General features: G+C 60.7%; 2 protein-coding genes across 3 annotated transcripts; one reads left to right on the forward strand and one right to left on the reverse strand.

Annotated features, from left to right (window-relative positions):
* Positions 1 to 5,276: 5,276 nt before the first annotated feature.
* IFITM5 (interferon induced transmembrane protein 5) lies at positions 5,277 to 9,589 on the forward strand. Its single transcript, XM_081239293.1, has 2 exons — positions 5,277 to 5,644; positions 6,251 to 9,589. Exons 1-2 carry the CDS (start codon positions 5,453 to 5,455, stop codon positions 6,461 to 6,463), a joined length of 405 nt encoding a protein of 134 aa, XP_081095419.1. The 5' UTR covers positions 5,277 to 5,452; the 3' UTR covers positions 6,464 to 9,589.
* Positions 9,590 to 9,723: 134 nt separating this feature from the next.
* PGGHG (protein-glucosylgalactosylhydroxylysine glucosidase) lies at positions 9,724 to 15,511 on the reverse strand. Of its 2 annotated transcripts, XM_081239292.1 has the most exons (14): positions 15,033 to 15,508; positions 14,506 to 14,789; positions 13,977 to 14,187; positions 13,465 to 13,900; positions 12,550 to 12,669; positions 11,968 to 12,099; positions 11,634 to 11,745; positions 11,354 to 11,426; positions 11,124 to 11,260; positions 10,849 to 10,982; positions 10,627 to 10,722; positions 10,455 to 10,552; positions 10,169 to 10,380; positions 9,724 to 10,066 (listed from the first exon to the last, which is right to left on the reverse strand). In XM_081239292.1, exons 2-14 carry the CDS (start codon positions 14,762 to 14,764, stop codon positions 10,011 to 10,013), a joined length of 2,076 nt encoding a protein of 691 aa, XP_081095418.1. In that variant the 5' UTR covers positions 14,765 to 14,789; positions 15,033 to 15,508; the 3' UTR covers positions 9,724 to 10,010. The 2 variants fall into 2 exon arrangements, with proteins under 2 accessions (XP_081095418.1, XP_081095417.1); XM_081239291.1 differs by having other exon boundaries at positions 10,849 to 11,426; positions 15,033 to 15,511.
* Between the last annotated feature and the right edge of the window lie 755 nt (positions 15,512 to 16,266).

A 16,266-nucleotide genomic window follows, 5' to 3' on the forward strand; every position in this document is an offset into this window, starting at 1 on the left:
ATGCTCAATCAGAAGAGAAGCCATGCCCACACGGGGACAAGAAGAAGATAACATCAGAAGTAGACAGCTGGCCCAAGATGCCAGACCTGACCCGTATGATCATTTATAGTGTTTTCTTAACTTCTTGAACTTTTGCCTATGAATCGAATGTTTTTCTATCATGGGGACAATCCTATGCAGAGTTCTAAAATCAATCCAGTTGTTGGGTTGATGGTCAATTAACGACATTCAGTACATCTGGTTATCTTGGTGGATTTCTCCTAAGGCTCTGACTGAATGGTCCTTAGGAGGTTTATTCTAGAAGAAAAAAATCATAGTTCTGTTCAGGCCACTATCGAATTACTAGATGGGACCCCCTCACTTGGCTGATTAATCGCACCTGCTCTGACCGTGGCCAGAAATATGAATTTTCTGTAAAAGTTACTCACGTTCAGTCAGAGCAGTGAGCTCAATTTCAGTCAAAACCCATAACCACCTGCTTATTAGGAGCGACCCTCCCTCAGTTACAGGGCAGATTCACCAGGTCACAGTCAGTTTAGGTTTAAGGGTCCCCTTGTGCTGCTGGGAGCAATTAAATCATACTAAGGATAATCAGCCTAATAACACTAGGAAATCGGGCTGACTGTCTATGAACAATGCCAATACATCATTACCCCTAGAGATAGCGACTGGTTCGGAACAAACTGTCAGCCGACTGGGAGTGTACTCGGCCACGGCTAATGGAAATTCTTGGCCTAACTTCTTACTTACGACTTTATGAATGCTACTAGCTATAGCACTTGTTTTCTGCCTGTTCTACAAGACTGTTATTTCTTGTATTGACCAATGTGTAAGTGAGCTTCCAACAAAAATAATAACTAAGCCACTTGAAATGGTTGACCAGATATATAGTTCTATATGAGGTTACAACGATCGTAATGGTGTAACTCTAGATATGGGAAGAAGTAACATGGGAGAGTCACTTTCTGGACTGTAACAGACTAGAGTGACAGGGGGTCCAGAGACTTCACGAACACCTCTGACAGGGCCTGGTCCAGCAATAGCGCATGGAGCCCTCTGGGCACCATGGGGCAGATGGTCATGACATGCCTCCCAAACCTTGGTTAAATTTATGACCAAAAGGGGCAAATTGTAAAACAAATATGGTTGCCCACCATCCAGTTCTACAAGGATCAGGCCATTAGCCACTGTAGTCTCTGACTGACAGTGCACCCTGAGGGCAATTCAGGAAGAAGAACAGGACGAAGAACAGGATGAAGAACAGGATGAAGAACAGGACAAGGCTCTCTGTGCTTTGGAAAACCAGGCCCCTTAGACAGAGTAATCTCAAGAAGAAATTTTTTTTTTTTTTTGCAGTACGCGGGCCTCTCACCGCTGTGGCCTCTCCCATTGCAGAGCACAGGCTCCGGATGCGCAGGCTCAGCGGCCATGGCTCACGGGCCCAGCCGCTCCGCGGCATGTGGGATCCTCCCGGACCGGGGCACGAACCCGTGTCCCCTGCATCAGCAGGCGGACTCTCAACCACTGCGCCATGAGGGAGGACCGAAATTTTTTTTTAAGATTTTTTTTGATGTGGACCATTTTTAAAGTCTTTATTGAATTTGTTATAATATTGCTTCTGTTTTATGTTTTGGTTTTTGGCCCCGAGGCATGTGGGATCTCAGCTCCCCGACCAGGGATCAAACCCGCGCCCCCTGCATTGGAAGGTGAAGTCTTAAGCACCGGACTGCCAGGGAAGTCCCAAGAAGAAATTTTAATGAACCCAATTTCTTGCATTTTCTCATATAGAAAAGCACTAAAATCATTAACTGAGATGTCTGATCCTCGTGACTACCAGGAACCTTTTACCGAGCTGTGTGCTTCACTGCACGCATTTCCTAGCTAAAACCATACGTGCACTGGCTTCTCCCCTACCTCTTCGGAGCAGTTCTATTACCGAGTCCAGAGTCCAAGTTCGTAATGCTCCCGCACGACAGGCCGATGAGTCAAGAGACAAGGTGATGGGGAAGAAACAGTGACTTTATTCAGAGGCCAGCAAACCAAGAAGATGGTTCCTAAAGAACCATCTTAATTCGGGGTAGAATTCGGGCTTCTTTTGTGCGAAGGGGAAAGGGGAAGCAGGAAGATTTGAGATTAGAGGGTGAAGGCAGATTGCAGACTTCTTGGAGCCACCTGGCCTTCAAGGAAGCATAGCATTTCTTTGTTCTTCTGCTTGCTCCCGCAGGCTGGATCACAAGGCGCCTGCAAATCTTCAAGTCCTTAGCAGTTATTTTGACTTTACAGTCTTATCTCTGCTTATTTGCAAGGTTTCCAGGCTGAAAGCAAACTTACCTATAACAAGTAATGGCCATAAGTAACCCAGGACCGTGGGATGGGAACGTTCTTCAGGGAACTTAATGGGCTATTTGGGAACAAACAACGTTTCTCTACTGTTTAACTCTTGGCGTGTGCGGACGAAAGTGATGGACTACCTGGGCTGAGGAATGGTGGGGTGGGGGGAGGTGGTGCCAGTTCTGTTCTTCCTGTTACAGTTTCTCAGAGGCACCAAGAGGCTGCTTCCCAGGCTATAGTCCTCAGTGACACCGTTAATAAAGCTGACCTCACAGTTCTTGCATTGTGTGTTTGTCTTTCAGCTGACAGTTTAGTCCAGCAGCAGTGCACTCAAGGATGGACGTGCAACATTCCAGGTCAAACAAGCAGGTTGTCCTGACCCTGTGTCATCCACCACTGCTTCCCAAGGCCTGTCTCTCTGCTCACACCTGGGGCTGCAGGGGGATCCCTTTGGGACCAGATGATGGGGAAGGAAGAATTCCCAGCCCCGTTCTCCATTGGTCAGCTCAGTGTGAGGGAGACAGCTGGCCGCAGGATGGGTCCTGCACTCCAGCCCACTCAGGGGTGGCCTGAACACTGGGGTGAGGGGCAGAGCTGCAAGCAAGTTACTTTCATTGGACCCTTGTCCCCAGAGGGGAAGCATGTACCTGGGTGTGGTTGCCAGTACTGCTCCCAGACCTCAGCTGCACCCCTCAGGAACTCGGAGCACTGACCCTGCACAGGAGTCCACATCATATGTCATCCCCAGTGATGGGAACACAGGCTCAGGTCTGCCAGTCACGTCCCACACCTTACCACCCCACTGGACCAAGCAGAGGGTGGGCACCCCTCCTGGCTGCAGTTAGCCCTCAGGTCAAAGGCCGTTATGAGGTGCCGTGTGGCTGTGGGTAGAATACATAGGTCCAGGGCCCCAGGCCGGGACTGGGCAGCTCTGCCTCTTGTCACTTCCTGTACCACTGATGCCTTCATGTTCTCCGGCTCTGTGGGTTCAGAAGTTCTATTTCCCAAAGCTTCCTTCAGGTGCCACAAAAAGGTGCCATTGACCTAAGATCTCTGGATGCCCCTTTGTTTCTCATGCCTGGGTCACAGGCAGGGCCACTTGACTCTGGTCCGCAGGAAGAGGGAGGGCTGCTCCACACTGGGTCCCCTCTTGCCCAATGTTATGGTAAATGGCCATGCGCAGCACTCTTGCCCCAAGACGGTCATGGTGACCAAGGCCTAGGTCTCTCGGAGAAGGGGCCACACCACACAGTAATCCACTGGGCCTAGCAGAGCTGGTAGCTGAGGGTGAGCAGAATGTCGCCCTGCTTTGGACATCTCTCAAGTGTCCTCCAAGCTCCAGAGCTCCTGAGGGCTCAGCTCAGGTCTTTGCTGGGCCTTACTGCAGCTCAGCTTCTACTGCCACCCCATCGTGTTCCTTTTTCTCCCTTCTTCAGGGCTGGACACAAAGAGCCTCCCTATTCAATGTCCTTCTCCGAGTCCAGGAGCGTGGCCTGGAGTAACCCTGCAGGGCCTGTGAGCCACTGCAGTGACTCTGGATCTGGAGTGAGGGGGAGGCCCTTGCGGGGCACAACTTGTTTTCTGTTGTAACAGGATCACTCTGGCTGGAATAGTGAGAACGCCGAGGAGGGGGCCAAGCTAACCCAGGAGAAGATGAGGGTGGCTTGGTGTCAGAGGTCACAGTGGGGGTGAGATTCTGCACATTCTGGAAGGTGGGACCAAATGGATTCGGTGTGAGCGGCAGACGGCGCAGGCCTGCGCCGAGGCTTTTGGCCTGAGCAGTTGGACGGGTGGAGTGGCCACCACCTGTGCCAGCAGAGACCGGGCAGAGGGTGCAGTGGACTGAATGCTTGTGTCCCCCCCCTGCTATTGAAATTCTAAAGTGACGGTACTAGGAGGTGGTTAGGTCACGAGGGTGGACCCCTCATGGTAGGGTTAGTGCTCTTATAAAAGGGACCCCATAGAGCTCCGCAGCTCCTTCCACCAGTGAGGAGCCCTGAGAAGTCGGCCCTCTGCAACCAGGAAGCGGGTCTCAGCAGCACCCATCCACGCTGGCACCCTGATCTCAGACCTTCAGCCTCCGGAAATGTGAGAAATAAATTTCTATTATTTATGAGCCACTAGCCTAGGTACTTTGTTATGGGAGTCCCAACTCAGACAGAAGGTTTGGGAGAGCCTGAGGTTTCCTGTTGAGGAGTTAGGCTGGAGATCCCGGGAGCCCTCCTCCGCGGACCACGCCATCTGGCCCTTTGACATAAATGTGATTGACGGGCACATAGATGGCATTTTTAGCCAAGAGGCTGCTGGGCCCTCTGGAGGGAGATGAGACCAGGGTGCAGACACCAGCTCAGCCCCGCCCTCCCCGCCCCCCAGCTCTAGATTCAGGAAGAGAAGCAACCAGCCAAGGAGCCTGAGAGGACCCGCACAGTAACAGTCCAGGTCACAGCGGGTCCCCTCACAGGCCACACCCCCGGGCTCTCTCTCTTCCCCGCTGTTCTCTCCTGAGCACCGTTCTTTTCCACCCGGCAGGGTGGGCACTGGTGACCAGGTGATGCGGGCAGTTCTGGGGACAGAGGAGCTGTGCTTTCAGCAGCCCTGGTCCCGAGGAGCCCCGCCTAGCCCTGCCCTCAAGCCGAGGCAGCGGCCCACCCACCATGGCCCTGAGCTGGTGCGTCCAACTCCTTTCGTCCGCGGGGGCGGGGGCTCTGGGGGGCAGACCGCAGCCACCGCATGGCCCCACCAACAGCCTTGGAGGGGGCTCCCTAGGCTGGACTACCCGGACAGGAGGGGCTCTGGTGGCCCCGCACCGGCCCCCAGCCTCTACGGGGCCAGTTTCTCCGCGGGGGGTGGGGCTTTCTGTGGGGGAGGTGGACTCTGCGGGGGGTAGGGGGTGGGGGGTGGGCTCGCGCAGGCGGGGCGGCGGGGCGGCGGGGCGGCGGGGCGGCGGGGCGGCGGGGCGGCGGGGCGGCGGGGCGGGCGGGGCCGACCGCTCAGCTCCGGGCTGTCATTTGTCGTTAAATTTAGCCGCGGGCCGGTCAGCCGGGCGGCGGCGGGGACTATAAGCGGCCGGGGCGCCCACCCTCGAAGCAGGAGTCCGCGCGAGGAGACGGCGCTGGAACCCATGGACACGTCGTACCCCCGCGAGGACCCCCGGGCCCCGACGCCCAGCAAGGCCGACGGCACCGCCCACACGGCCCTCACGCTGGGGGCGCCGCGACCCCCACCTCGAGACCACTTGATCTGGTCGGTGTTCAGCACCCTCTACCTGAACCTGTGCTGCCTCGGCTTCCTGGCGCTGGCTTACTCCATCAAGGTGGGCCTTGGGGCGCTTCGAGGGGGCCCAAGAGCGTTTCATGGGGGCTGCTTATCAAGTTGGGGTGCGGGAGTCTCCACGGGGCCGTCCGTCACCCTGCCGGTGGTGGGAGCCCCTCCCTCATGAGGGCTTCTCCACTGAGGCTGGGGTGCTGTTCATAAAAACGAAAGGGGGGGTCTAGTTTGTCCCAAAGAACCCAGGGCCGATGGGGCCTTACCCAAGGGGGTCTCTTCCATCAAACGCTCTCTGCACCGCTGAGGACTCCCTACCCTCGGAGGTCCTTGGAGGCTGATGCTGGCCTGGGAGGGCCACTGGGTCCATAGCTGGAGTGGGAGGATGCAGGGTCTCCTTTCAGCCCCACTTTAGGCTGAGCCCCTCATGACCCAAGGCCCCCTGGGCGGGCCAAGCCCATGTGCCCAGCTGGGGACAGTGAAGGGAGTGGGTGGAGCCCAGGCAATACCCCCTCAGGCCACACCCCTCCATCTAGATTTTGGGTCCAGCTCGGGTCCTCCAAGGTGTGGACCCAGCGGCTGCCTGGGACCGGGTGGCAGGCCCCACCCAGGCCCCAAGCACGTGCAGAGAGCTGGCCCTGCTGCTGGCCCGCAGGCCCGAGACCAGAAGGTGACTGGAGATCTGGAAGCAGCTCGGCGGCTCGGCTCCAAGGCCAAGTGCTACAACATCCTGGCCATGGTGTGGGCTCTGGTGCCACCTCTGCTGCTCCTGGCGCTGGTGGTGACTGGCGCCCTGCACCTGTCCCGGCTGGCCCAGGGCTCCGCTGCCTTCTTCAGCACCAAGTTCGACGACTCAGACTATGACTGACAGGCTGGGCCCTGTCCCCGCCCTGACCCAGGGACCCCAACCCCAGGGCCTCCACCCTAATCGCCTGGAACCCTGACTTGCCCACGGGCCTGAGGCCCACCCTCCAGGCCCAGCCTGGGCACCTAACACTGACTCTGAAGATCCTCCACGGGGACCCCAGGGCCTTACCCTCACCTCGATGCCCCCAGTCCCCTAACCCCCCGCCCCCAGGCCAGCTCCTCCCTCCCCAGTCGCCAGGCTCAGCCTCACAATTAAAAGCGCCTGGCTCCAGAAAGTGCCTTCCAGGACTGTTCCTGGCTGGGGTGGGGGAGGGTGTCTTCCTGAGGGGAGCTACCCTAGGGACCACTGCAGCCAAATCCCCCTGGACTGCCCCCAGCGTCCATGGTGGACGCCCTGCCCTGTTGGCTTGGTGCCCCGACTGTCCCCTTTGCTCAGGCACTGGGCAGCCTGTGGCTTCTGGGTGGAGGTGCCCAAGTATTTTAGAATGAAGTTTGGGAAGCTGGGCTTTGATCTCTGCCGCTCTGTGGTTTAGTGGCCTTTCAGAATGTGTGTGGTGTGTCTCCGAGTCCACGTGTCTGCCCATCCCCGAGTCAGCGTGTGTGCACACGTGTTAAGAGGAGTCCCTGGCCAGTGAGACTTGTCCTTGTCCTGCACGTTCCTGTCCGTGGCTGGGCCTGTGCTGACCTCCTTCTTTGGGTCACTCTGTCCTTGTGACCCTGCGTCCCTTTAATTCTGATCAATCTCTGTCCCAGCAGTGGGTTCCCTCCTTCCTGGATCAGTGGGGCTGGACACAGACACACAAGCACACAGACATGGTCACACCATCATCTGTGCACACGTCCATCATGCACACGTGCACAGGAGCACCTTCTGCACACGCACGATTGTACAGAAAGGGAGACACGTGGGGGGCGAGGGCATTTTCCGAGTGCTTGTGGTGCGAGTGCATGTCCTCGTTGTCAGTTTACCTGCCTTATGTAACCCCCCAGCAGCCCCAGCAGAGCCTGGCAGAGTGGGGGCTGCCAAAGACACACGCACACCCTGTGTGGCTGGGGGGAGGCCCCTGGGCTTTGCTGTGGCCAGGCCAATGACAGGGCAGGCTAATTGCAGGGGCCTCAACCACAGGGTGGCTCAGGGCTCTGATTACCCCACCCATGGTCCCTTCCCTCCCTTTGCCTGCCCACCCTGCCTGGGGTGGGGCCGTGGGTCGGTCTCTGTCTAGCTGCTGTACTTGGAGCCCCCAGAGTAGCCCCCGTCTTGTGACAGCCAACAGTTGGTCCAGCTATCTCCAAAGCATGCCAGCAGAGATGAGTCCCGGCTGCAGGCCAGTGGTACCCCAGCCCCATGCTGAGTGTACACTGCTCTGAGCCAGCCCCTGAGGCAGAGGTTGTGCTGGCCGGGGCCCGGGGTGCAGATGGAGCACAGCTCCTTCCCGGGCACTGGTCCTACATTGGACTAAGGACAAGGCCAGTGCTCGGACTAGGATGGAGACAGTGTTCCAACACTGAGCTCCAGGTTTGGCCCAGGAAGGGAATCAACCCATGCTGGACACAGAGGCTGGGAGCAGGGGTCAGCCTGTGTGTAGCCGGGTACATGTCTCCAAGCAGGGGATGGTCTTCTGGTCTCCACATTTGGTGAGGGGAGCAGACATTGTCCAGCCCTTGCCCAGTTGCTGAGGACAGAGAACATGCAGTCAAGCCAGGCACAGAGGAAGGTCACCAGCAACCCTTCCAGCCTGTCTCCTGGGCAGGTTGAAGGACCCTGGTCAAGTTCAGGCAATTGGCTGTCATGGGCCGGATCAGCCAGGCCAGCACACACATCCTGCCATCCTGTCACGGCCCCTTGGAGGGTTACCCCTCCACAGGCACAGGTGGGTGTGCGTGCGCGTGTGCGCACACACACACACGGCACACACACGCGGCACGTATCAAGCTATGTCAGTCCTGTGGGTGAAGGGCCACCTACCACCCCCACCTGATGCCTGTGCCCACATCTGGCTCCAGGGCTGCAAAGGCAAGTGTCTGCTTCATGGGGACAGTCCCTGGCCAACATGCTCTGCTTCAGCAGACCTGCCTGGGCCTCTGCGGCACTGCCACCGGTTGAGCGAGAGCCTGTGGGCCCCTGGGGGAGCGCCACCAAGTCGCGGGATCCATTCTGAGGCCACAGGCCCTCAGGGAGCTGGTCTGCAGCTCGGCCGCACTCCCTGCAGCCACCCCCTTCCCTCTCCCCCTCACGGGGCTTCAGCCTGGTGTCTGCCTGGTGTCTGCTTCTTGGAGAACTTGGGCTAACTCTCCACTGAGAACAGAGAGCAGCGGTTTGCAGATGAAGGAGGGGCGCAGACGTTGACGGGACCCGCTTACTTGCTCTACGCGAGCAAGTGACTGTGCTTCCCAGCCGCGTGGAAGGGAAACTTGATCCTTTACGAAATCCTCACGTTCAGGAGGGAGCTCGTCAGCTCCTCAGAGCAGACAAAGCTTGCCCATTCCTCAGGCAGATCTGCTGCAGCAGGCTCGGCCCCCGCCAGGATTTCCATGGCAGACACCATCTCGCCTCACCCTGGGGAAACCCAAGTCTGCTGTGCCAACTGAGGGGCTCAAGCCCAGGAGGAGACAGTGGGCAGAGCCTCGGCTGAGGGCAGCCTGCCCAGGACAGGTGGGCCCAGGGCCATGGCCTTGAACTCACGCACACTTGGCCCCAGTCCTTCTGGCTGCTCAGAGGAAATGCAGGGTCTTGCTCCACACCCCACTCCCCTCCCTTCCTGGCTGAGGAAAGGCATGTGACAGAGACCATCCAACTTGACTGAAGTGGCCCAGAGGCAAGAGGACCCAAGGACTGAGGATGCTGAGTGCTCACAACAGCCCAAGAGCACCTGGACCCAGCCATACCTGATGCGCCCTTGTGTGACACAGAAGGTTTCTTTGTGAAGCTGCGACTCAGTGTCCCAAGTAATCCCACAGGAGACTGAGTCTCCCCCACGCCCCTCATCCTGCCGTGCTCCCCATCAAGGCCGGCATCTGCCTCTGTCTTCTCCGCAGAACCGTTGGCCATTCCCCCACCTCACCCTGTGGGGTCCTAGGGAAGGGGCACTGAGGGAGGGCGGGAGCAGACATGCTGTGTGAGGCTGCAAGAAAGCGGCCCATCTATGGGGGGTTAGGCTGGGGAGGGGATCAGGCTAGAGGCAGAGTCTTGAACTTAGGCCAAAGAATCCAGACTTTCCTTGGAACCCGTGAGCCTGGCTGCCATGTGGAGGAGGGTGGGAGGGGGCGGCAGGCTGGGAGGGCATTGAGGAGGGGTGGGTGCAGCCAGCGGGGGCACCCACAGAGGGAGTGGCCCGGGGGAGGACCTGAGAGACACCCCTGAAGCCAATAGCCAATAGCCCTGGTCGTTTTGGGGGAGGGGGCTGGACTGGGCCGGTGAGGGGGACTCGGTGGGGCTGGAGGGCCCAAGGGTGTTCCAGAGGGGGTCCTGTGGGCTCTGCGCAGATGTTTAATGTCTTCAAAAAATCTTCCCAGGAAACTCTTGGAGCAGAACTTGCTGCCCCTGCTTCCTACAGGTGTGACCTTTGTATCCGGCCAGCTGAGCAGGGAAAGGAGACCTTGTGCCCTGCAGGGAGAGGAGGCATTGTGGGGTGACGGCACACACCGGGGGCTACCTTGGGGGTCACGTGCCCCGGACCCCAGGGTGGGTCTGGGAGTAACGGCCTACCTGGGGACAGGGGGAGCCGATTCTGTGATGGCCACAGCTCAGCCTCCAGCGGGGGGGCCCAGGGCGCTGCTCGGGCAGTGACCTCAACTGTCACAGAGCCCTCGGAGAAGGAAAAGTCAAGCTTGCTCCCCTGGTAGGAGATGCCAGAGACGCACACTCCGGAGACCCCCGCTGGACACATGGGGTCGAAGGTCAAACCGGCCTCAGTGATCCTGCGGCGAGGGGAAGGTTCCGTGAGGAGGGGGGTGGCGGCAGGTGGTTGCCCTTTGCCTGCCACTGCACTCACCTGAATCCCGTGACCCCAAAGAGCACCGCCTGCAGGAAGCCCCCCATGCCTGTCAGGAAGTTCACGGCACCCGACCTGTCTGCATTCTCTGTCCACACCTGCAGGGGGCAAGGCAGTCAGTGCAGGAGATGGGCGTGGTCGGCGTGTAGGTCGAGGGTCTGGCCAGGCTGACCTTGAAGGGCTCCGTGATGTTGGCGAAGCTCCTCTCCAGGAGGTCCCACGCCCGCCCGGGGTCCTTCAGCTCCATCCAACCCACTGCAAACATGCTCTGGGGACAGAGATCAGAGGTCACGCTGGGGTGAGGCCCACTGTGGGGGTAAGGAAGACTGAGGCCAGTGGGACAGGGCTGGGGCTGCCATGAGGACCACCACCCCACACCCTGCAGTTTCCTTACCCAGGTCATGGCAGGGCCCTGGGGGGACGTCACAGCCTCATACATCTCCAGGTTTTGCCTGCGAACTTGAGGACTCAGGGGGAAGGGGACGGGGTACCCCAGGAGCACAACATCTGCCTGCTTCACCTCCTCTCCTGGGGGGCAGGGGGGAGGTGCTGCTGATGGGGTAAGGTGGGGAGCGCGGGGACCGCTCTGTTGGAAAGGGGGCATCCAGGGCGGACACGAGGTCCTGTGGGAGGGGACAAGGGCCCTGAAGGAGCTCCAAGTCCACTCACCAGGCTGGTACCCGTCAAACTCAGGGTGGAAGTTCAGTTTCGGGTCAAAGGGCACCTTGATCTTATCAGCCACCACCAGCCACTGGTTGGGGACGGGCTGACCCAGGTCCTGGGCCAGGGCAGCAGCAAAGCGCAGGCTAGGAGTAGAGATGGGGAGAGGTGGGCTGCAGCCCCAGCACTCCTGGCTGGCCCCCTGCATGGTGGAGGTGGGGCGGGTTCTTGGGTCTGACCTGTTCTGGACCAGGACGTTGGTGTACACGGAATTGTTGACCCCTGAATGGTATTCGTCAGGGGGCATGACTCCTGGGCACATAAGTACAAGGTGGTATTCAGTGCAGGGTCTTAGGGACCTGCCCCTGATGCCAGTCGCCAGTGTGGGCCTGGCACCATCAGTGCTGGTGACCACATGCTGAACTGAGAAGCATCCACCTGCTCCCCCACTTGGGACCATCCACTCCCCCTGCCCCTTCCCCGTCATCCACACTCCTCCCACCATGGCCACGCTCTCACCCTTCAGGTGGAACTTCTCATCCCCAGGGCTCCACTCTACGCGGCTGCACCAAAACTCAGCCACGGCACTGACCACCTCCCAGCCCCCAGCCTCTCGGAAGAGCTGCAAGTCCTGAAGAGCAGAAGGTGGTGCATCAGAGGCCGTGGCACCTGTGATTCTAGTTCCCACGGGTCACTGCATTTCTGGCCAACGCCCACCCTTCTGAGTGCCCAGAAATGGAGGCCTGGCTCTGAGATGCTCCACCGGACTGGCCCAGACAGGAAGTCATGGCAGCGTGGAGGGCGTGGCCTCGCTAGGTAGGGGGTCACACGTGGTGGCACAGTGACACCTCACCTGGGTGGTGTGGTAGTACAGCCAGAAGGCCAGCACCACGGCCCCGTTGATGTGGATCTCCTGGGTCCCATAAATAGCCTCAGGGCAGACCTCCAGGCCGGAGCCCGCGCTCTCCCAGGCAAACTTGGCTCCCTGGGGGGTTGGGAGGGGATGGAGTAGACTTGACTCCGCTCTCGGGGGGCCGGGGGTAGCCCACCCCGGTTCTCGACGCTCTCAGCCTTCAGCCACGGAGGGCAGACAGAGGCGGGGGCACCAGTTGTCCCGGGTGCCCTCGTGGGGGCCTGCGGGCTCTGAGTGCCCTCTGTGTGGCCCCATCGTGGGCCAGGTGGCTTCTGCCCCGTTTCCACTGTGTACTTACCCTGGGGCAGGGCAGTGAGGGGACCCCCTGATGGGTCCCGGTCAGGCTGTTGTTCCCACATGTACAGGACAGGCTGGAGGATGCCACAAAGCCTCTATAAGAATCCAGGACATTCCAGCCCCACCCACGGAGGGGGCTGGGGTGAGGGATGAAGGCCTGGGGGGGTAGTATGGGACATCAGCCCTTTGGGGGGCCCCGTAGGATAGGTGCTCCGTTCCCCTCACCTGGTAGCCTAGGTTCTGGGCGTTGTACAGGGCGCCACCGAGCGTCCGGATGCGGTACTGCAGGAGAGCCCTGGCGGCCTCTGGGTGGAACATCAGGATACTGGGGAACATCCAGAGGTCCTGCGGGCACAGCCGAAGAGCCCCCTTCTTCTGGCGCTCTCACTCCTCTCCCACCACGGGCCACATCCAGCTCCCTCCTCTACTGCCCCATCTGGGTCTGTCCTGGGTCCTCTGCCTGCCAGCCCCGCAGTCCCATCCCCAGCGCAGACGCTCCTCAGGCCTGGTCCCCAGCGGGCATCTGCGTCTGCTCAGGGCTCAGGCCAGAGTCTGGGCGTGGGCAGCCTGGGTGGGGGGGTGCCTGCTCTGTTGTTCACTAGCTGCCCGACCCAGAGTGAGCAACTTAGCCTCTCTGAGCCTCACCTGTAAAGGGAGCACAGCACCAGCTTCTCCAGCATCAGGAAATGTGCAGCAGCACCCTGGCCCCTCCCAAGCCCAGCCGTCAGCTGGTCCTGGCTCCCTCACCTCGCTCCACCCTCGCTCCACTCAGCAGCCACGAGGGTCTTCCCAGAGCCCACGGCTGCCCATGCCCTTCCCCAGGTAAAGTCTCCACGGCCTCCTCGGCCCCCTCTACAACTGCTCTTGCTGCAGTGGTGAGGGCACCCTGGACAGATGCCCTGCACCTGCTCAGTTCTGGGCCTCTGAACCTTCTGGTCCCCTTGCCTGAATCACATCACTTGTTTTCACCAAATGCCTACAGAGCCTTCAGCCGAGACACTACTTCCTCCAGGAAGCCTTCCGTCTGCCACGGTCCCTGTGCCTCCCCAACCACAGCCCCATCCCACGCAAGACAGAGGCAGCAGCTCTGTGTACAGCCGGCTCTGCAGCAGGTGTGCGTTAAGGGTGGAAGGTGCACACCTGGTCCCAGAAGACGTGGCCCCAGTAGCATTCCTCACGGCTCCCGTTGGAGAGGCCCCCTGGGCTGAGGCCGTGGCAGATGTATCCTGGGGCCCCGGGCTGGGGCAGGGCACTGAGCAGGTAGTAGAGAGCTCCACGCAGGGCCTGGCGCAGACGCAGGGGCCCCTCCACATCCAGGCCACAGCCTGCCCAGAGCTGGGCCCAGGCCTGTGCATGGGCCATGTAGAGAGTGCGCCTGGCCTGCAGCTGCAGGGCATCGGCGAGGCAGGCCTGGGCTTCGGCCTGGCTGCCACCCACCACCGTCAGGAACTCCCACGTCCCATCCTCCTCCCCTTCCCCAAGGGTCAAGGCGGGGGGCACTGGCGTCCACAGCATGTGCACCTCCTGCTGTGCCCCCCCAGGCTGCTCGGGGGTGAGTGTGTGGCCGTACAGGTACCTGCAACAGGATGGCTGTGTCTCAGGGACGGGCTCCCTCCTCGGGCCACCCAGCCGGCCCCCCGCCCCCTCCTCACCGGGCTCCCTGGAAGTCAGGACCCAGATGCAGGTCCAGGTCCGGGCTTTCTGGGGAGAAGGCTGACTGCAGCAACACAGTGATGGGCCAGTTCCCTGTGGCCAAGCGGGTGATGGACACACTGAAGGCCAGGACGTGAGGCAGCGTGCGGTGGGCATAGATGCGCTGGGAGGCCCGGAAGCTGGGGCCCTCCAGGGTGTGCAGAAAGGAGCCTGGGGTTGGGGGAGAAGACAGGGCAACTCGCACACCCCACTCGGGGCTGCCGAGGACAGTTCCAAAGCTGTCGGCCTTTCTGGGCGGGGAGTGGAGTCACCTCCAAGCCCCATATGCCCTGTCTGGGAAGCATCAGCTGCACAGGGGCCGCCAGCGCCTGCCAGCCCAGGAGGCCCATCCGGCTGAAGGCCTCACCAAGTGGCCTCTCAGGGCTTCCTTTTCTTTGGGAGTTGGCATCCTCTGGATGGGAGCTCTGTCGGGTCTCCCACTCACTTGGAACAATGGCGGAGGGGAGAGGGAGGTCAGGCAGTGGCTACCTGTGTTAGTGTCCAGGACAAAGGTCTTGGTCAGCTGCTCTCCTGATCCTGCAGGGGCCTCCAGCTGGACATTGAGGGGACTGGGCAGAATGGCCCGGTGCGTATCCCCCCAAGCCCCATTGTACACGCCGCTCACATGCAGTGTCTCATGATACACGCGTGTGCCCAAGTAGGCATTGGTCACGGTGGCCAAGAGCCGGGGGTCACTGGGCAGAGAATGGGCAGTGAATCTGGTGGCGTCCTTGCCAGCATCCTCCATGGAAAGGTTGGCTCAGCGGAGGGGCCTGCAAAAGGCGGAGTCAGAGGCCCCCACCATTGGTTGGGCCTCCCTTTTCTGTAAACCCCGAAGCTCGCCTTGGAACCTGGCTAATGCCCCCACGGGTGGAGGGACGGGCATGACCCACCTGGGCAGCCCCGACTGTCCAGAACCCCACTCTCAAGCCACCCCAGGAAACATCCTCAACCCTCAGAGACCCTCGCCCCCAATACTGATCTCCGGGGACAGAGCAGAGTCCCCGGACTCCCACCTTAGGGCCTCAGTCCCTTCCAGCTCTCTCAGGGCGCACCGCCTCGAAGCCGTCCGGCTGGCGGGAAGGGAGGAGGCCTCAGCCGGCGGGCCCCACCCTCCAGGAGGCCGGCTGGGTACGGGGTGGGGTGCCGGCAGCAGCTGGGGGTTGGGGGGCAGGCGGGCCGTCGGCCGCGTCCCTGGGGCTCGCCGCAGCCCAGCCGCGTCCCTCGGCTCCAGCGGGTGGGCGCCGGACCGGAGGGAGAAGTAGCCAGCGGCGGCCTTGTCACCGGAAGGCCCCGCGGTCCCCGCCCCAGGGAGCGCAGGGCGGGCCGGATGGAACGTCCCCACCCCCGGGGCGGGCGGGCCGCCTCGACCAGCCGTGCCTGCGAGGCCGCGAGGAGCCCAGCTCCAACTCTGCCTTGAGCCTTCTCCAAGGGTGGATCTGAGAGGGACGGGGTTTCGGCTTAGGTGTCCCCTCTCTTGCCGCCGGGTCCTGCTTCTCTCCCTGAACCCCCGTCCGGCCCGGAGAGGTGAGGCAGGTCCCCCTCCTGGAGCCCCGCCTTCCTTTGTCCCCGCCCCACTTTCTGGCTCTCCCCAGCCTCCTCTCTCAGCCTGTCTACCCGCTTGCCCCCTGCCCCGCTGGAGGCTCCAGGCCCTGGGCCTGTCTGGACCTCGTCTCTCTGGCCCTGGTCTGACCCGAATGACTGTGCTCTGACCACTCGCCCAGCCAGAGACACTCGGATTCAACGTGGCCCTGAAACCTGCTCTTGCCGTGGCCTGCCCAGCACAGGCCATGGTGACTTCACCCATCCCGCTGCTCAGGCCCGCTGTCCCCACACCTACATCCACCGACGCGCCCCCCTTCCAGGGCGTGCCCGCTCTCACCGTCCACCCTCAGTCCAGGCCGTGCTCCTGGGTTAGTGCAGTCCTTGTTCTGGCCCCACAGCCCTTGTCAGCAGAGCCAGAGCCACATCCACCCCAGGAGTGGTCAAGTTCTCAAAGCCTGCAGTGGTGCCCACCTCACCTGCGGGACAAGCCACCCAGGGCGCCCTCCCCACCCTCAGCCCCTCCCCCATCCCGCTGCTGCCGCCCTGGCTTCCTTGCTGCTTCTGCACCATCCAAGCACGCTCCCTGTCATGGAGTGAATGTGATCCCCCCCCAAACCCATCCGTTGAATTCTAATCCCCAGTGTGATGGTATTTGGAGGTGGGGCCTTTGGGGCATAATTAGGTCAAGAGCTGTCAAGAACGGGA

The sequence above is a fragment of the Mesoplodon bidens genome, assembly GCF_964165515.1.
Source record: "Mesoplodon bidens genome assembly, chromosome: 7".
Classification (NCBI taxonomy): domain Eukaryota; kingdom Metazoa; phylum Chordata; class Mammalia; order Artiodactyla; family Ziphiidae; genus Mesoplodon; species Mesoplodon bidens.

Coding starts and splice junctions, on each gene's coding strand:
- IFITM5 (XM_081239293.1), top strand. CDS start 5,453: ATGGACACGTCGTACCCCCGCGAGGACCCCCGGGCCCCGACGCCCAGC. Junction 5,645..6,250: donor CGCTGGCTTACTCCATCAAG/GTGGGCCTTGGG, acceptor GCTGGCCCGCAG/GCCCGAGACCAGAAGGTGAC.
- PGGHG (XM_081239291.1), bottom strand. CDS start 14,764: ATGGAGGATGCTGGCAAGGACGCCACCAGATTCACTGCCCATTCTCTG. Junction 11,427..11,633: donor TGAGAAGTTCCACCTGAAGG/GTGAGAGCGTGG, acceptor TTATGTGCCCAG/GAGTCATGCCCCCTGACGAA. Junction 10,381..10,454: donor TTTGGGGTCACGGGATTCAG/GTGAGTGCAGTG, acceptor CCCTCGCCGCAG/GATCACTGAGGCCGGTTTGA.